The sequence below is a fragment of the Rhincodon typus genome, chromosome 6, assembly GCF_021869965.1.
Source record: "Rhincodon typus isolate 14 chromosome 6, sRhiTyp1.1, whole genome shotgun sequence".
NCBI lineage: Eukaryota > Metazoa > Chordata > Chondrichthyes > Orectolobiformes > Rhincodontidae > Rhincodon > Rhincodon typus.
Genome location: NC_063337.1, coordinates 59,327,551 through 59,349,023, shown reverse-complemented (window position 1 = coordinate 59,349,023; position 21,473 = coordinate 59,327,551). Strand labels below are relative to the sequence as shown.

The window sequence follows — 21,473 nt, the reverse complement described above, 5'->3', positions numbered from 1 at the left end:
CTTCTGTGGCAGTGAATTCCATAGATTCACCAATCTCTGGCTGAAGAAGTTTCTCCTTATCTCCGTTCTTAAAGGTCTTTCCTTTACTCTAAGGCTGTGCCCTCGGGTCCTAGCCTCTCCTACCAATGGAAGCATCTTCCCAACATCCACTTTGTCCAGGTCATTCAGTATTCTGAAAGTTTCAATTAGATCCCCCCTCATCTGCCTAAACTCCAATGAGTATAGTCCCAGAGTCCTCAAACGTTCCTCATATGTTAAGCTTTCCATTCCTGGGACCATTCTCGTGAACCTTCTCTGAACCCGTTCCAGGGCCAGTACATTCTTCCTGAGAGATGGGGCCCAAAACTGCATGCAATACTCCAAATGTGGCCTGACTACAGCCTTATAAAGCCTCAGTAGTACATCCCTGCTTTTATATTCAAGTCGTCTCAAAATAAATGCCAACATTACATAATAGTATGCACTAAGTCAATTGTGCTATTGGGAAATCTCTAAATGAGCTATTTGTTATGGGGAGGGATTGCCATCACAATGTATATACATACTTTAGACCATTGGCTGGAGTATACCTAATTGCAGAAGCCAGCTCAGTGCTGATCTTGCCAATCTTGCAACACTAAGGCTGAAACAATTTTGCTCTTTCCATTTGTACGTATTGTGTTCATAAACTTATTGGCATCAGCACAACGAAGCTGCTTGCAGGACCAAACTGAAGCTGTGGAGTGGCAACAGCAGTCACGGGAAGTGTGAAAGACTTCCATGATGTCTCAATTGTGTTCAAAAGTAAAGTAAATATATTGTGAAGTATGTGGAGCATAAAACTCATTGACTAAACTATGTTACCAGGTTAAGTATCATGGCATAACGGCCAATCATGTTCAGAAACAGTTGAAAGTTTGTTTGTATGACCCTATGGAGGGGCATTAAAATAGTGAACTGGATAAATCCAATTAAAGCCTATTAGCTGCAAAATTCAGTTGTGCTGTACTCCCATTCATGCAGCTTTGTGGAAGCTATTTTAGGTTAAAAATGGTGAGCTAAATTGTGGTAATTAGCATCAGAAGCATTTAGGTAAGGCATATCAGGGCAGGACTTATTCACTTACTATTAAGATTCAGAGGAGTGTTGCCAAACAAAAAGACCTTGGAGTGCAGGTTCATAGTTCCTTGAAAATGGAGTGGCAGATAAATGGGATAGTGAGGAAAGCATTTGGTAAGCTTGCCCTTATTGGTCAGTGCATTGAGTATAGGAATTGGGAGATCATGTTGCACCTGTACAGGACATTGATTAGGCCACTTTTGGAATATTGCATTCAATTCTGGTCTCTCTGCTGTAGGAAAGATATGAAATTTGAAAGGGTCCAGAAAAGATTTATAAGGATATTGCCAGGGTTGGAGAGTTTGAGCTATAGGGAGAGGCTGAATAGGCTGAGGCTATTTTCCCTGGAGCATCAGAGGCTGAGGGGTGGCCTTATGGAAGTTTATAAAATGATCAGGGACCTGGATAGGGTGAATAGTCAAGGTCTTTTCCCCAGGAAAAGAGAATCCAAAACTAGAGGGCATAGGTTTAAGGTGAGAGGGGAAAGATTTAAAAGGGACCTAAGGGGCAACTTTTCATGCAGAGGGTAGTGTGTGCCTGGAACAGAGTGGAGGAGGCTGATACAATTACAACATTTAAAAGGATCTGGATGGGTATATGAATAGGAAGGGTTTACAAGGATATGGGCCAAATGCTGGCAACTGGGACCGGATTAATTTAGAATATCTGGTTGGCATGGACAGGTTGGATTGAAGGGTCTGTTTCTATGCTGTACATCTCTGTGACTGAGTAAATCAGCAGACTGTGATGTCAGTCAGGGATTTGATTTTATTGGTACCATTTCTGAGCTCAACATATGAGGTAAATCCATCTCTTAATTAATCAAACATAGCTGAATAGGCATTTTGCATGCTCCCCTACTCCTGCTACATGATCCAAACCCAAATGCTATTTAAAGGAATTATCAACTACTTTCAGATTAGTTGCTGATTAATTTTGACCTTCTGTTGTTGAATTTGTAGAAGCCTTTCACAAGTTTACTCTGCTAGTTGAAGTTTTTGGAGTTCACAGTGAGTCGTATGGCATTCGGTGCAAGCCTTAGTTCTGATCTCAAAGGTTATGCTTTGAGCATCTTTTTCCCTCAAAATACAGGTGCCATTGTTTGTATCTGCCCTAAAGTATTTTGCAGAGAATAAGCAGAGACAACTCAAAGGAGGACAAACTGTTCAAAGGGAGATGAGGAGGAAGCAAAAGGAACTCAACAGGAGGCTATATCTATCCAGGATCTTCCCCTCCCTCAAACTCAGTGAGAAACGATGTACATGACACCTCCATTTCACTATAAAAATGCTTGTTAAAATCTGCCATCTGTTACATGCAGACTTGCAGCATTTATGCAGGGAAGGGATGACATTACCAATGACTGTGAAGGTGACATGAACTTTTTTGTGTTGGACTCATTTTAAACTGGAGCAGATTAAAGCGCTGTCCATTGTCGTATTTGGGAGTCATAGACGCAATATATGCACAGTGCTGAATACTTTTCAGTTTCTCTTGTTAGAGGAAAGCAGGGAGAGCAAGGATGCGGCTTTGCCAGGAAAGCAGGATTCCCTGTGGCACTGACCACACACATCCCATTGAGAATGTTGCATGTCAATTCTGAAACACATTGTAACCAGACGCAATGCCATTCCACATGTACAGATGCTATACAACCATGCTCAATGCATAATATCTTGTCAGTGGTCACAATGCCTGTATTCTGTGGCAGTTCACTGTATTAATCAGAGTTTAAGACACATTGTCAAACCAAAGAGTGGCTACTGGTTAGTATGGGCCATCCACTCACTGCTTGGCTTCAGTGTGCAGAGCTATGCTACCACATGAAATGCCATTGAGTAGATCTTTGGTATATTTAAGCAATCATTCCGATGCCTAGACCATGCAGGCCTTGCTGTCGCAGCTCCTGACATCTGTGTGGTGCTTGATCCAGATCTGACTCCATATCTCTCTGTGAACACAGATTCACTGAACCACAGTATCTGCACTGATGGAAGATGAGAGTGAATGATGTGATCTTCTAAGGCAGAGATGGTAAGGACTACAGATGCTGGAGTCAGAGATAACGCAGTGTGATAAAAAAAAATCCCTCTAAGGCCTCCTGTTTGTCAAAGATAGATGACAGTCCCCAGTAAATGGAAGCTTTCTATTCCTGCGATTAACCTGCATGAAAGAATAAAATGTTTGGGAGTTCTTGCCCAACCAGATAAGAGCCGATACAAGCTCTTGCAGTTCACATCAATGCCCGTACATTGGAGGATGCATGAACGCTATCCCTACATTCACTTGAGGTTTCCCTTGTTTTGGCTGATGAGGGAAATGATGAAAGTGGAGATGGTGGTGTTAAGGATAATATCAAAGTCATATCCTCAGAATTATTCTACATTCCAACATGGCAAATATGGAAACTAAATTTAATTAGTAAATCTGGAATTATAAATCGATTCGCAAGGGATGGTGATGGTAATGGTGCCAAGAAACTATTGTTGATTGTAGTAAAAGCCCACCAAACTCACTGATATCCTTTTACGTGAGTAAATCTGTCATGATTCTCCGGTCTGGTTTACATGAAAATCCAGATGCACAGCAACGTGGTCAACTCTTGACTGCCCTTTGAAATGACCCTAGCAACAATTCAGTTTAAGGTCAATTAGGATGTGTAACAGATGCTGACCTTGTCAGTAATATCTAACTTTGGAGAATAGGTTGTGAACCAAATTGCAACACCACAGTCACATTCTCCAGATAACATTGGAGCTGCAGACCTCCTCTGCAATGAAGATCTGAGCTTGTTCTGTCAGTCAGTTGGGAAGGTCTTCACCTCTTGTCCCTTGGAAGAGGACGTTTTGCTTTGTCCATGTAGCCAGGAAGAGAATTTGCTGGGAGTCACTGCTGAATTGTAGTCATTTGGAACCTTGCTTCTGCCATACCACCAGGCAAATTTCCCTTGCATCTTTCTTTTGAAGATGCTGGAATGGTCAGTGGTAACTGGGGCTGGAACAGTCAGGGCTGGCTGAAAGTATTGCAATGGTGCAGCTAAATTCAATCTTCAGATGGCCATCATTGGCATTGGGTTTTCTGAACATGCATTGACAACCACTGATACATGTAGTTGGATACATCATCATCACCATCCTCCTAATTCGACAAGGCCTACTTGATGTAATGTGGGAAAGGAAAACACAAGAAACAAAGGAAAACGAGAGGAGGCTCTTCTCTCAAGCAAAGTACAGGTATAGTTTATTGCATGACAGCAATCATGGACTAATTACCTTAGTAAGATGAACATTGCTACAAAGAGTATTGAAACACCCAAGAAAACAGGTCTGTCCCCTTCAAGATCCTAAGCTGGTCTGCCTTTCCACACCCAAATCATATTAGCCTTTTCATAACAGGATGCTAGAGGAGTTAGTGGTCACCGAGTACTGAAGAGGTAAGTGTTCACCTGAAAAATTCAGCTAAGCATTTTCAGAGTATATCACAACAACAAAGACTGTTAAGAGGACTTGAATGCTGGCGGCTGTTTAAACATGGAGTCAGCACTTCCTTTCTTGTCAGGTAACAATACAGCACATCAGAGTTCACTTCCAGCTGCTGAATGGCCTCAGACCTTCCCCAGCCACGAAATGGCCCCAGCAGTGTGAGATATCTACAGGTAGTTCTCCTATAACACGATAGTTGCGTTCTTGTGTGACCGCGTGTCACATGAAATCGTGCCAATTCCCATTAACGAAACATGCTTTATAGCAGAACTACTTGTACAGGAACAACAGTCTAAATGGTGGGGCCTTCACCATTCATTTCTGGTCCCACTTTCCCTTTCCCATCAGTTCTGATTAAATATTGGCCTGTAACTCTATATGCTGCTCTATTGTAAAAAAAATAGAAAAAGGCTAATTTGGTCCAGAAGATGTCATCATAAGCATGTTATAGAAGGATAATTTTAGTTGTGCACTATACACCAGTTTACAGAGGCAATTTCTTGCAGGAATAATACCAGTTGTTTTAACCTTAAGCCAACATCCATGTCTTTATCAAACTTCTGAAAGTTTCCCCACACTGCTTCTTACAATAATGCCCACGTACATATATTTCAAAAGAACATCTCTGCCTATATTATAAACAAATATGGCATGCTGAAGTCATTTTAATGAGCTATACGAAGAAATAGATTTCCACATCCTCCAAATGGCATAAAACTTGGAAACAAAAACACAAAAGATACCTTCTAAAGTATTCCGGAAGCTAAAATTAGAAAACTTATCAAAAGGTGGAGTTTCATAATTTGTCAAAGTTAGACAGAATTCCACTTCTGCTGAGATTGGAAGCTTTGGTGTTCTATTTTGATCCTGGTTCCCTGGATTACGTTGAATGGGTCCCTCAGGGACACCATTACACAAAACTTCACGACGGTTGTATTCCTCTGACCTGGTGCATATCACCTGTGGCAAAACAAATACATAAAATTGATTTTTCTCACTGATATGCCAAGAATTGAGTACAAATACTTTTTAAAAAATACATATAGGCTTTATTCCCCAAAATAATTTTGAATTACATGTACTACAGTGCAGTGGATTTGAAATACCTTTTGCAATGGTTTCTGTCAGAGGCCTGTGCCTCTTAGTAGTGCAGGGTTTCCTGGAGCTATATCTCAGAAGGATGCTGGGACAATGCAATTTATTAGTGCCACGATACTATGGTTTTAAGAGGTGTATTTTGTCCTTTTTTTTAAAATATGAAGAAAGATTGAGACAGGTGGCAAGCAGTCTGCTCCAAAGCCAATAAAGTAAACAGTTTCTGAGGCCTTGGGTTTTTCAAAAAAGTTGGAACAATAGAAGAGCCCGAATGGGTGGGTTCAAGCTCCCATAGAACCAGGATTTCTTTTTAGTTTTAGTTTTCAGTAGCAGTTACTGGGGTCTTGAATCTGGATGTGAAAACTATTATTCCTCTCACTGTTACAGCTAAAAGCTGAGGTTCTCTTCCTATTGCTAGAACTGCATGTGAGATAATCTGTTTTACTGAATTTGCTTTTGCCAAGGATGTGTTTATGGGATGTTAGAAAATGGAACAGTTAATTAGTAGTTGTTAATATATCTATTATTTTATTAAGCATTTCATTAGAGTTAGAGTTAAGCCAATTCTTTTATTTTTATGTATTTTACTTGTAGTGTATAAATAGTGTGTTTTATTTCAAGCCTTGTCGATTGACCAATTGAATTGCATCTGGAACACAACACCTTACATTTACCTATAAAATAAGAAAACATTAGAGTCTAGGCTACCTTCTTAAAATATTTTGAGGGGATTTGGTCTGGTCCATAACATCAGCTTGAAGAGGCAGTGAACTGCATACTTGATTAAGCTGGCATATCTACAATCAATAGAATTCATTTTTGATTAACAATGATTCACTGGGAATTTGGGGATTGAGTCATGGCTTGCTGTTTGCTAGAATTAAGAAAATGTTCCCTCTGAACATTGATGACAGTAAACACCCTCAGAAGCCATTAATAGGAGTAATGAATACTTTCAACATATTACAGTTTCATATAGGAAAAAAAAACTTAAAACATGGATTTTGAACTTTTTTGAGGTAGTTTTCCAGGATACCACAGATAAGTGAAACCTGATGGTACTCAATCTTCAAATATATGAATACTCATGGATTCTCATGGTTTGTGGTTATAAGACCACAGCTAGAACAGTAATTAGAAAGCACAAGGAAGGGAGCCCTCAAAACCCCAAAGTTACTTCATGCCTAATTCTTCAGTGTCATATAATGCAGATCTAGATTGTTACATTATAGGACATAACACAAGCATTGCTGCATCAGGTTAAAAAAAAAACTTTGCTGGACACAAAACATAAATAATGGTAAGTAGTGGTGACTGTAAAAAGAGATACCTTCAAGATTTCAGTGGTAGTTATTTGGAAACCTAATTGATGGTAAACTAGATAATAGCACCTGAGATCAGAGCTCAGACATTCAGCATGATCAGTTCCTCTAAACACAAAGGGCAGAGATAATTTCAAATTTCTTTCAATCCAGAAGAAATTTGTAACAGTAAAGTTGCAAATACAAATCAGTCTGAATGTTACAGTATTTTGCTGAGACAGTAATAAAGACAAACAAATTGACAACCTGCAGTTCTGAATCTCCTTTTGAAAAAAATGCTGCTCCATGCATGGTTAAAAAGCTTTCATAGAAAAAAGATACAGGTAAGAAACACTTAAAAACTGTTTTCTATACTAAGTACTTCTACCTGTATCCAAACCTTGGTCGGTTTAGTCATTTTGTCTCTCCAATTTGGTGTGAAAATGGAGAGAGGCCTACATGTCATCATCATCACTTACTTGCCATAAAAGTCATCTACTGACGGAAGCCTACAAAATGCAAGCCTGTAGTTTTTGAATGATGAGGCTGTACTTTTTAATCCAACATTATCAAAGGGATTAAAGCCAAGGAAGAAATAATAACCGGCAAAAATTAAGGGAAACAGATACAATAAAGGCAAAAATAATAAAAAGAGTGAAACAAAACCTTTGGAAGTTCCTTAGTGTTCTATTTTTAAAAATATAGAAGGTCTTCCTCAAGAAGGCAAAGACTTAAGTCTGGAATGGGTAGCCAGTTATACCATTATTGAATTCTAATTTTTCAAACAATACATACATCTATATCGTACAGACCAAGTGAAAAATAATCCTGAGAAGTGGATTTGAAAATCTTTTATTAGACATTGGCAAGAGGAGTTTCACAGAATTAATACATTGGTCTTCCTATTGATGAATGGAAAGAATCAGAAAAATTTTAGAAAATACTGAAATTAACATTCAGGATTAATTGACTCCAATGAAAAGAATCTATTGGTCAGTTTGTTGGATACTGTAGCAAGGTTATGAATGTGACTTCTCTGAAGAGGAGTGGTCAGGGGCTTATTGAATTCGCCATTTTCTTCACACCAATTTAAGTCTTCAGGAAGGATCTTATAGAAAAGTGGAAGAGTCATATAATTGATGGATTACTTGATGATGGTTCAGTATATGAAAGTATATTGGTGGCTCAACAACAACCATTATATGCTTTAGGTGAAGCCAACACTATTGTTACAATCAACAATTCAATACAATATGTAACAGCTGTAGTTTATCACACCTGTGCAAAAGTTATCCAACTTTTCTTGAAATCTGAAAATCGTATGGCACCAAGGGTCATTTTGCATGCATGTTTAGGAAATATGGTTTCAAAAACCAAGCTGATCCCAGAACAAAAACAAGTCACTAACAGGTAGTAAAGCACCACAATGCTGGCAGCAAGGAAAGTTTTGAAGTGTTTGCCTTTGTGTATCATATCGGTGCGGTTCAGTGAGTGAAAGACAACTTTCACAACATGAAAAAACCCACCACAGTTTTCATCCCACTGAATATGTTTCCCATCATTTATCTGGTCAACATTAATGATCATTAACATTAATATGTCTTGAAAACCTGAAAAATAAATTCGATATGGGACCTAGTACCAATACAGTACTGTTGCGCATTCTAAAAGACCTCTACCTGAACAAGTAGCTCTCCATGGTATAGCCTCCAAGGGACTATCTTTCAGCACACAATGAAACACCAATTACATGCATTGGCAGAATCATACTGCAATGAAAATCAATGTCTGTAAAAGAGTTGCAAACAACCATTATCCAGGGATGGCCTGACAGTATTAAAGACATACCTGAGAATATTTGTTCATTTTAGTCAGAGACAGTTGGTGTATCATGACAAATCACATTGCAATGCTATTACACAAGCTCATCATGGCTTCCTGAAATGTTCTACATGGTAGATATCAACAGTCCGGCACTGGCAGCAGTACCCATATCTCAGATAGTCACAATTCATGAAATTCAAATCATATTGTGTGGCGCACAGGGTCTGTTCCACCAAACAAATTAATTGACCTTAAGAACGTCTTCATCTTCAATATGTTATGCCAATGTGAACAGTTGCAGTTAGCAACTTTCAAAAATGGAGGACTATAAAAATTATAAACAACCATTATCAAGGGACAGCCTGACAATTTTAAAGACAACCTGAGAACATTAGTTACTTTTGGCCATACGGAGACGAACTCAGAATATCATGACAAGTCATTTTCAAGGGCAAAAAAGTTCTAATGCTGAAATGATTATGCCAAGATAGCACGTCATATTACACCATGGAGACATGAGTACATGATCCTCAAGTGGGCCAGCATGTGTAGTTGTGCACTGGCCAGGGATGAATCAGGATACTCAATTACTCATGAATGCATGTGAAGCATGCCAAACACACAATACCCAGTAGAGGGAGCTTGAGACTCCATCTGATGTTCCACCCACTTCTTGATCAAAACTCAATGGATTTTTTTCCACAGTACATGCAGAAGGTTTAAACCTTATGATGGATTATTTCTCCGAATTTTACATTGTTTGATGACTTAGCAATACAACAAATGTGACTGTCATGGACACATTGACCACATTTTTCAGTTTATTTTCCATATGGGTTTGGATAGCATCTGACAATAGACAACAGTTCTGACAACCATTTTAAGATATGTGTATTAAATGGGGAATGACCCACATATTTCATCACCTTACTATCAACACTCAAACAGTCTAGCAGAACATACTATTGATGTGGAGGTGCCGCTGTTAGACTGGTATCGACAAAGTCAGAAGTTATAGCCCAACAGGTTTATTTGAAATCACAAGCTTTCTGAGTGCTGGTCCTTCATCAGCTGAAGTGGAGGGAAACACACAGGCACAGGATTTATAGGCAGAGAGATAATGGTAAGATAATTCCAGGTAATTAAGAGTGTCACCAGACAAGTGTTAGTGGAGCTTTGACAGGCTGAATAACAAGTCTTTGCAGATGATCAAAGGTGTTAACAGCTGAAAAGCAAGTGAAGGGATGACCTATGATCCAATTGATTAAAACAGAGAGATATTTACAAAAAAATCAAAAGTAAGATGGCGCTAGAGACAAACCAAATGGCTAGAATAACATGAAAAGGTATCAGAGTCGCATGACAAGGATCTAACCAAAGTAACAAGTAATCTAAAACTGTACAAATTAAGATAGGAAGATAATAACAAGTTATCAAGGTGATGATGTCAAAACAGAACAGTAAGGAAGATTTGTCTCTGGCACCATTTTAGTTTTGACTTTTTGTAATTATATCTCTGCTTTAATTAATCGGATCATAGGTCATTCCTTCACTTGTTATTCAGTTGTTGACACTTCACTCACATTGTTTGACACTTTTGATCATCTCCAAAGACTTGTTATTCAGTTTGTTGACACTCCACTCACACTATTTGTACTTATCTGTTGAGAGTCTTAATTACCTGGAATTATCTTGCAATTATCTCTCCGCCTATAAATTCTGTGCCTGTACACTCCCCTTCACTTCACTGACAAAGGAACTGTGCTTCAATAGCTTGTGATTTCGAATACACCTGTTGGACTATAGCTTGGGGTCATGCGACTTCTGAATTTAACATAATATTGAATCAATGATCATTGAATATCAAGCAATAAAAGATTTTCACATGGTGTTGCACAAAATTTCAGCAACACAATGAAAAAGGGATTATTCAATGCAGCATGACTTCTCCTTAGAACACATTTGAGAATGATTTAGAAACACATAAGGTATTCTTCAAAAGACAGAGAAAAAAAGAAAGAGATATACAAGTGAGCCAAAGATTGAGAACTACCACACCAGGAAGAATGTGAGTTAGAAATACAAATACCTGGATAAAAAGTAGCAGCAGACATTTTGGTCCCTCAAGTCTGCTCTGCCATTCAATAAGATCATGGTTGATGTATCTGGTATTTCAAACTTCACATTCTGATCTACCCCACACTAATTTTGATTTCTTTAACAAGAATCTACCTATTTGGCTTTAAAATGTCTTATGATCCCACTTCTACCAACTTCTGAGGCAGAGTGCCAAAGTTGCACAACCCACAGACAAAAATCCTTTTCATTTCTGTCCTAAAAAGAACAGCTCTAATTTTAAAACAGTACCACCTAGTTCTGAACTGACCCACAAGATGAAACATCTTTTCTAAGTACAACTTTTCAAGACCACTCAGGATTTTTATGCACTTCAGTCAAGTCATCCTTCAGTCTTCTAAATTGTAGTTGAAACAAGTCTTGCTTGTCCAATCTAACCTCATAAGACAACTTGCTCATTCCAGGAATCAAACAAATGCATTTACAATCTTCCTTAAACACGGAGAACAAAATTGTGCACTGTATTCGAGATGTGGTCTTTTCAATGCCATGTATGACTGAAGTATAACATCCTTACTGTTATATTCAATTCCTCTCATAACTGTATCCTATTAGCCTCCTGGTTTATGTGCTGTACCTATAGATTGCTCTCTTATTAATCATGCACTAAATCATACTGCAGTCAGTGATTCTCCGAGCTGGTTTCTTGTTTCGCAGATGTTTCGTTACCATGCTTGGTAACATCTTCAGTGCAGCCTCCGATGAAGCATCGGTGTGTTTTCCCGCCTGGTTTTTAAACTCTGGGGTCCGTTGAGATGGATTGCTTCACTTCCGGTTTTCCAACCTCAACACCCACAACCCGAGCTACAAATTTACTCCAAAACCTTAGAGTCATTCTCCATTTAATGAACACTCTGCATTTTTAATCATTCCCATCACAATAGCACCTTTACAGTTTCCTATGCTATACCCCATACCAGATTTTGTCCCATCCTTTAAACTATTTATATCTCTTTATGTTTTCTTCACAATATACTTTCATACCTATCTTGATGCTACTTTCAAATTTAGTTACTATAGCTAGAATGCCCACATCCCGGTCATTGGTATAATTTATAAAAAATTGATGCCCCAGCACAGACTCCTGCTGGATACCACGTGTCACATCATATCATTTAGACAAAACTCCATTTATGCATGGTTTCTATTTTCTGCCAGCCAATCTTCTATCCATGCTAAGTTACCCAGTACAGCAGAAGATTTTACTTTCCATAATTACCTTCAAAGTGGTACTTAATCAAATGAGTCTGGAAATCCAAATATAGGTGGTCTACAGGCTCTTATCCACAACATGTTACTCTTTCAAGCAATTCTAAACAATTTGTGAAAAATGATCTTCCTTGAACAAAACAAAACTAAATCTTCCTGATTTAGACTCTCCAAATACAGAGCTGTATCACTTTAATCGTCGATTCCAATGTCTTTCCTTTGACAGATGTCATGCTAACAGGGCTATAGTTCCCTGCTTTCTGCCTCCCTTCTTGAATACGGGGTTATATGGTTACCAGCAAGGATTTCTAAAATATACAACCAGCCCAGTTCACATGAAGTTATCACTGATCATGGTGCTACATTATGAAGGAACAGAAACAGTTCAGACCAATGTGCAACATATCAATCCTGCAATGAGAGTGTGTGAAAAAAAAAACATTGGTGATGTTGAGTGACAGCAACCAGCAGCAATACAACAATGGTGTCAAACAAGCATGATAGAGAGTAACATGTACCTTTGAAGGGAGGTACACAATTACTGAATCAAGATGTGTATATCTGTCTAAGTTTTTTTGTTTGGAAAAGGGAAATGTGTTATGTCAAATGGTTCGTATATCAATTTACCTTTAAGAGATTCACTCATTGATGTCATCATTGCATAGCAGCATGTGCCTGGACAGTATCAAAGGCTCATGATGCTATTTTAACTCAGATAAAGTGAAGCGTGACACATTGGTAAAGAGCTGTATTCTTTTATTACTGAAAAGCTTAATGCTTGCCTAGTCACTGAAGTGTTTGCTAATGTAATATTTGTTTGTAAAAGGGAGTTGTAATGAATGCTTGGCTGAATTATTAAACACCATGTCACCCATATCTACATTTTCATGTTAGGGAAAATGTAAAGATACCCTGCAGGAGACAAAGCACACATCAAAACATAAATGCTTGGAATGCATAATAGTCCCATCGTAAATTTACGAGAAAAGCCAGGCGAACGATTTAAAAATGGAAACTACTTATGAAAATTGTTCTTAAGAATCTACACAGCAAATATGAATCTTCCTGTTATTTCTCAGGTTTTGCTATGTACTTCTGATGTTCTCTTTAACGTCATTCTGTTTGATCTATTCGAACTCCCAGCGCAATGCGACTCAAAAGTTATGACAATTTGAAAAACAAAGGGGAAAAAGCTATAATGGAGTTTCTAATACCTTTATACTAATGATAGCTAATGAGAATGTGTGTAAAGAGTTGTGACATAGTGACATCAAATCAAATGAAACTGGAGCTGAGACTTTAGCATTTCAGAAGATGTTTTCTCCCTATATATAGTAAATGTTTAATAAAGCCTGCTAATATTCACTTATCAGATAGTAGATTTCATATTACTACATAGTGACAAGACACACAGAATGAGATGCAGCCAGCATGGAGCACCTAAAGTGATTCTCAGGAATAGTATGCTTTTGTGGATGAAGGACAAGGCCAGCCCAGGAGTCCAAAACTAGAGTGGAAGGAAAACAGATGGAGAAGCTCAGTGGCAACAGGGGGTCCATCTAGGTGCTGAGTATGGAGTGGAAGTGGCCACATAAAAGTTGAAAGAGTGCAGGAGAAAGTGTGTAGTAGGGAAGATGGCAAGTTTCTAGGAAAGCAATCAGCCAAAGTGAGTAAAACAGTTTCGTAAGGGATTTACAGGCGTGGGGAAGGAACAAGTATATAAAGATACACAGTCCAGTCAATGCCATTAGGGAACACCACTGGTGGGAACTTAGCCGAGATAGTTCTATAGAGGGTCATGCATGCCAAGAGGGTCAATATCCACGTCATACCTACAGTAGAGAGGGGCATGCGTGTTAAGAGAGATGGCATCCATGTCATAGCTTCTGTACAGAAAATTAAACATAGATCACCACATTCTTCAGCTGGTCCAGCAGCAGAGGACATAGAAGAGCAGGATTGAGTTTTTCCTGGATGATGTGACTGACCCACTGCAAGATTTTTCCTCCCTTGATTTCATAGATTCACAGGACAAATTCTGGTTTGTGGTTATCCTGATTATTAGCAAGAAAGCTAATTTTAAATTGAGTACAAGGGAAATGAATCTATACTTTCACATGCTTGCCATGGTTGAGGCTGAAAATTGTCAGGCCATCCTCCACTGAACTTTTAGGCACTGGAGGTATTCAAATCAGAATGAAAGGGCAGATATATTCTACAATTTACTAAAATAAAAGCAATCACAGAAGCCCTGTAAGCCATCCTTAACCATTATGCTTTTCCATTAACCAGAGCTTCATGTGTAGCTTCACATGTCCTTCAGTTGGCAGAGACCAGAGACAATGAAATTAATTCAATGCATCAGGAGTCACTTTGCACCACAACTCTAGGACAACAATAATGCAATGCAAACCTTTAATTTCTCTCAGAGGGGAAGGCAAAAGTGGCTTGTCACAACAAAAGTGAACTATAGAACTTCATTTGCTATTTCAGGGCACATGGACAGTGAGAGAACTCACAACTCTTGTTCATTTAATGAACCTAGAGCCTTTAGACCTTTCTGAAATCTTAGATTGGGATGGCACCATTCATGAAACCTCTCCTGTCTTTTTTTGAGGAAAATCATTCTTTTGCAGAACATGGCAAAAAGGTAAATATGTCTGCTTATTCCATTGAATCCACTATCAAGATGCTGCAACAGTAACATCAACAATAATTAGATAAAGAAATTTCACCCTGTGAAGAAGGTCACAGCATTAGAGGAAAACGGAAAGAGAGGTGTAAAGTATCAGCTGCTATCACCCAGTAGACAGGAAAGAGGCACTGGCAAAGTTGCAAGCAGCTCAGTTAAAGGTAAAAGAACCTGCCAATGTTGCAGGCTAGATAAAATGAACAGATATAAATCGTAGATGTCCCAACTGAGGAAGAGCTTACAATACATGAATCATGTATAAACAAATGAGGCTTCAAACTTCCTGCAGACAGCAACATGGGCACAGCATCAAGTAATCTCAGATTAGAGAATTAGAAAGGTACATTCAATGATCCATAAGAGAGATCTCAAAGTTACAACTCTGAATCATTCACAGAAAAGGCTCAGTTTGGATAAATGATGCCCTGAGATTAGTAGTAAGCCAGAGGATTGGGAAATTTTAAGAAACCAACAAATGACAACTGAAAAAATAACAAAGGAGATGATAAACTTTAAGGGTAAACTTGCAAGTAATATCAAGTTGACAGCAACAGTTTCTTTAAATAAGTAAGAAGGAAGAGTGAGGCCAAAGTGAACATAAGTCCCTTAGAGAACAAGGTAAATAATAATGAGGAAACAAGGTAATGGCATAGGAATTCAATAAATACTTTACATCAGTCTCCAATAGAAGACACTAATAGCATTCCACAAATATTAAATAACCAAAGGGCCAAAAGGAGGACAGGAAATAAATACAATAACCATTAAAGATAAAGTACAAGGAAGCTAAGGGAGCTACAGACTGGTACCCTGGCCCTGATGTGATGCATCTTGAAATATTAAAAGAGGTAGCTACAGATATCATGGATGTACTGGTAGTTATCTTCCAGGACTCTTTAGAATCTGCAAAAGTCTCAGAGGATTGGAATATTGCCAACGTAATACCATTATGCCAAAAGTGAAGAAGACACAAAATAGGCCAATTAGCTCAATGTCTGTTTTTGGGTAAATGTGACTGCTTATTAAAAAGGATAACATTGCAGACCATTTCAGAATACATAATATGATCAAGCAGAATTAGCATGGCTGTACAAAGGAGAAATCATGCCTGATAAATTTAAGGAGCAACAAGCAGGATAGATAAAGAGGAAGCAGTAGATGTAATATATTTGGATTTCTTAAGGTGTTTGATTAGGTACCACACATTAGGTTACTTAATAAGATAAGAACCCAGAGTGTTGGAGGTAGCATATTTCATGCAGAGGGTGGTGCGTGTATAGAACGAGCTGCCAGATGAAGTGATGGGGGCGGGTACAATTACAACATTTAAAAGGCATCTGGATGGGTACATGAATCAGGAAGATTTAGAAGGATAAGGGCCAAATGCTGGCAAATGGGACTAGATCAGTTTAGGATCTTCCTGTAAAGATTCAATTCTCTTAGTTCCTCCGTCTCCGTCACATATGTTCAGATGAGGCCAACTTCGACAAGGGAGCCTTCGAAATGTCCACCTTCTTCTTCAAGCGAGGATTCCCCAGCACCGTTGTTCACAGGGCCCTCAACCGGGTCTGACCCATCTCCCGCACTGCCGCCCTCATCCCCTCTGTTCCCTCCCGTAACAGCAATAGGATTCCCTTTCTCCTTATCTACCATCCCACCAGCATCCACATCAAGAAGACCATCAGACACCATTTCCGCCACCTCCAGCGAGATGCCACCACAGACACATATTCCCTTCCTCTCCCTGGTCTGCTTTCTGCAGGGACAGTTCCCTCTGGGACACCTTGGTCCACACTTCCTTCACCCCCAACACCCTCCCACAGCCCCACAGCACCTTCCCCTGCAACCGGCGAAGGTGCAACACCTGCCCATTTACCTCCTCCCTCCCAATTATCCAAGGGCCCAAACATACCTTCCAGGGGAAGCAACACTTCCCCTGCATTTCCTACAATCTAGTCTACTACATTCAATGCTCACAATGTGGTCTCCTCTACTTTGGGGAAATGTAGACTGGGTGACTGCTTCGCAGAATGTCTACGTTCTGCTTGCAGAAAAGACCCTGAGCTACCCATTGCCTGCCACTTTATTGCACCACCCTGTTCCCTGGCCAACATCTCGGTCTCTGGCTTGCTGCAGTGTTCAAGCGAAGCTCAACACATTAAAAACCAAAAGAACTGTGAATGCTTTAAATCAGGAACAAAAACAAAGTTGCTGGAAAAGCTCAGCAGGTCTGGCAGCATCTGCGGAGGAAAAAACAGAGTTAACGTTTCAGGTCCGCTTTCTGCTTGGGGACCCTGCAGCCCTCCAGACTCAATATCGAGTTCAATAATTTTAGGGCCTAACTCTCCCACGTCCTAAACCCCCCCACCCCACACGCCAGGCCTTGTCATCTCATAGCGTGCCATTACACACTACCCATTGTTAGTCACTAACGGTCCCCATTATCAACTATTCACCCTCCCAGCCAGATTGTTATCAACTCCTTTATCTATCCAACTGCTCTTTGGGCTCTATCCTATCGTTTACTCCCTATCCCATCCCCTCCCTATTTTCTGTACATAAACCGACATTTTCCCAGCTACCATCAGTTCTGAGGAAAGGTCACTGGTACTGAAACGTTAACTCTGTTTTTTTCTCCACAGATGCTGCCAGACCTGCTGAGCTTTTACTGCAACTTTGTTTTTGTTCCTGATTTACAGCATCCACAGTTCTTTCAGTTTTTATCTGATACAATGAATGACCGATGATATTCCATTCGAGAAAGTAACTCAAGAGAAAGAATAGAAATCTTCATACAAATTTTCAGAAGACTATCATGTATAAACAAGCCCTGTTTAATGACAGGGCTGTTATGAAATTTCAGAGAAGGGAAGACTAAGGAAAAGAAAGGTTAATCAACATGCAAAGCATTCTGCATGGCTTGTTGTGGTCCATTTTTCCTTGTAGCTGCAACTTTCAGTGATATGCAGGAACTTCCTATTAATCTTAGCTCAGAAGTTTATTTTATTGATGATGATGGTGTACTCCTGCTTTCTAAAGAAATTCAAGAGATGTTATCTGTAGTGGAGCAACCTTGACCTAAAGCAAGTGTGGAAGTGATGCTACCACCTGCAGGAACAGAAATTCCTACCGACCAAGAGTAGGGAAATCCTCATTCCCTTGTATCCAGAATGGTCTTCAGGTGGCTGAGTTCTTTCCATTTAACAGTATGACACAAAGAAACGTGAAAGAGAGAATTTTATTTCACCATCTTCTCCAAGGAGGTTTGCTTCTTCAATCAACTTTTCCTTGAATGATCTCCACTGCTGTTACTTTCAATTGTCAGGACCCAGATCTCAATTGTCATGTGTAGGAATGATTTTAGTCCACCAATGTTTGTTGCCTTTCAAGGAAGCAATAAATGTCCTGTTTCCACCAGGAGTTCTAAAATACCGTTGGAGATTGGTGTTGGTGTTGTAGGTGAAAGAGGTTTGGGGAGTGGGGAGAGAGGGTGGAGGAAGTGGAAATGTAGGTGTTGGATGGAAATTGTAAATAGTTGAAGGTTCACAGTCTGTGGGAAGAGCAAACCCTGACAGACCAATGCTATCAAAAGTTGAACTATACCTTAACCCTTAGAAAAGATACTCAGCATATGTTAGGGACATCAGATCACATGGATCGGAGGCCTAAGTCTGTAGTGTTTCACAAGATTTTCTCTTACCATCCCTTGTATAGAAGTAGAAAAATTTGAATCCATATAGGTGGACATTAGAAATAATAAAGGGGAAAAAGAAAAAAAAAAAAAAAATCAATGATAGGCGTAATCTCTAGGTCACTCAATAATGACATTATGGTGGGCCAGGCAATAAAGGAAGATATAAAAATTGTACAGCAATTATCATGGGGCATTTTAAACTACATATTGATTGGTCAAACCAAGTCTGTCAAGACAGCCTTGAGGAAGAGTTCGTACCTGCGAGGGAGCAAGCTATCCTAGATCTGGTCCTGAGCAATGAGATAGGAATAATTAATGATCTCATAGTTAGGGATCCTCTCAGAAGGAGCTATCACAGTATGGTCGAATTTAAAATACTGATAGAGGGTGAGAAGGTAAAATCCAAGATCAGTGTCTTGTGTTTAAAAGGTAAACTAGGAGCAAAGACCATATGGTGGGACAATTGAGAAACAGTGGAGGACTCTCAGGTGATTTTTCACAGTGGTCAGCAAAAGTATCTACCAGTGAAAGGAAAGGAATATACGAAAAGGGATAATCAGCCATGGATAATTAAGGAAATAAAGGAGGGTATCAAATTGAAAGCTAATGCATACAAAGTGGCAAAGATTAGTGGGAAACTAGAGGATTTGGAAATCTTTAAAGGTCAACAGAAATCCACAAGAAAAGTATAAAGATAGGTAAGATAGATTATAAGAGTAAACCAGCTCAGAATATAAAATAAGATAGCAAAAGTTCCTACAAATATATAGAAAGAAAAAAAGTGGCTAAGGTATACATTGATCCTTCAGAGGACAAGAAGGGGCAATTTAATACTGGAAAATGTGGAAATGGCCAAAGCATTGAACAGGTATTTTGTGTTGGCCTTCACAGTGGAAGACACAAACAACATGCCAATAATTGATGACAAGGGGGCTACGGCAGGTGAGGACCTAGAAACAATCAGTAGCACTGAAGAGGTAGTGTTCGGCAAGCTAATGGGGCTAAAGGTAGACAAGTCTCCTGCCCTGATGGAATGCATCCCAGGGTACTAAAAGAGATAGTAGGGGAAAATAACAATTGCACTTGTGGTAATTTACCAAAATTCGCTGGACTCTGGGTCAGTTTTGACAGTTTGGAAATGTGACACCACCATTTAAAAAAAAGGAGGTAGACAGAAGGTGGGCAACTATAGGCTCGTTAGCTTAACTCTTGTAGTGGGGAAAATGATTGAATCTACAATCAAAGAAGAGATAGTGGATAAAAATTGTCCCATCCAGCAAATACAGCATGGGTTCATGAAAGGCAGGTCACATTTAACTAATTTACAGGAGTTCTTTGAGGATATTACAAGTGTGGTGGACAACAGGAAACCGGTGGATGAGGTCTATCTGGATTTCCAGAAAGCATTCGACAAGGTGTTGCAAAAAAGGCTGCCGCATATGATAAAGGTGCATTATGGGTAATGTATTAGCATGGACAGAAGATTGGTTAGCTAATGATCTCATAGTTAGGGATCCTCTCAGAAGGAGCTATCACAGTATGGTCAAATTTAAAATACAGATGGAGTAGGAGAAGGTAAAATTCAATATGTGCTTAAAAGTTGTGTGCTTAATAGGCAAATTGGGAGCAAAAACTATGTGGTGGGACAATTGAGAAACAGTGGAGGCCTTCCACAAAAACCAGTTCTGAGGAAGAGTCACTCAACCCGAAATGTTAGCTCTGATTTCTCTCCACAATGCTGCCAGACCTGCTGAGCTTTTGCAGCAATTTCTATTTTTGTCTCTGATTTACAGCATCCAAAGTTCCTTTGGTTTTTATTTATGTAGTGCATCAAAGTTCCCAGATGGCTCTAAGATGAGTGGAAGAGCAAAGTGCGCAGAGGACACGGAAAGTTTGCAGAGGTATATAGATAGGTTAAGTGAGTGGTCAGGGTCTGGCAGATGGGGTACAATGTTGGTAAATGTGAGGTCATTCATTTTGGCAGGAATAACAGCAAAATGGACTATTATTTAAAATGGTGAAAAATTGCAGCTCGCTGCTTTGCACAAGGGCTGGTGTGTCCTTGTGTATGAATCACAGAGTTGGTTTGCAGGTGCAGCAGGTAATTGAGAAGGCGAAGGGAATATTGTCTTTCATTGCTAGAGTGATGGAGTTTAAAAATATACTGAAGCTATATAGGGTGCTGGTGAGGCCACGCTTGGGAGTACTGTACACAATTTTGGTCTCCTTGAGAAAGGATTTACTGGCGCTGGAGGGGGTGCAGCAGAGGTTCACTAGGTTGATTCCCGAATTGAGGAGTTTGGCTTATGAGGAAAGATTGAGTAGACGAGCACTATATCCATTGGAATTTGGAACAAGTGGTGGGAGGGGGAGGAAAGAGAGACTTATAGAATCATAAAATTATGAAGGGAATAGATAAGGTCAAAGCAGACAGATTGTTTCCATTGGCAGGTGAAAATGGAACTGGGAGCATAATAATAGAGGAGCAAATTTAAGACAGAGTTGAGGAGGAACATCTTCACTCAAAGTGTTGTGAAGCAGTTGAGGCTACCTTGTTGAATGATTTCAAGTTGAAGAGAGATAGAGTTTTGAACTGTAAAGGAATGAAGGGTTACGAAAGCCATTGCTGATGAAGGGTCTAGGCCCGAAACGTGAGCCTTCCTGCTCCTATGATGCTGCTTGGCCTGCTGTGTTTATCCAGCTCTACACCTTGTTATCTCGAAGGGTTACGGGGAGTGGGCAGATAAATGGAGCTAAGTCCATGAAAAGATCAGCCATGGTCTTATTGAATGGCGGAGCAGATTTGACAGTCCAAATGGCCTATCCCTGCTCCTATTTCTTATGTTCTTATATCTCTGTTCTATTCATGTAGCCATTATATTTACTTGGCTCGTTCAATGAAGTCAACGGTGACAATGAAGTCAACGGTGACAATGAAGTCA

General features: G+C 39.5%; 1 protein-coding gene across 1 annotated transcript in view; it reads right to left on the bottom strand.

The window, feature by feature from the left end:
• Nucleotides 1-21,473, bottom strand: part of tyr (tyrosinase) — a 71,564-nt gene that overhangs the window by 18,807 nt on the left and 31,284 nt on the right. Inside the window, exon 2 of the mRNA XM_048598371.1 lies at nt 5,324-5,540. Coding sequence (XP_048454328.1) covers nt 5,324-5,540 — 217 coding nt within the window. The remainder of the gene's footprint in view (nt 1-5,323; nt 5,541-21,473) is intronic.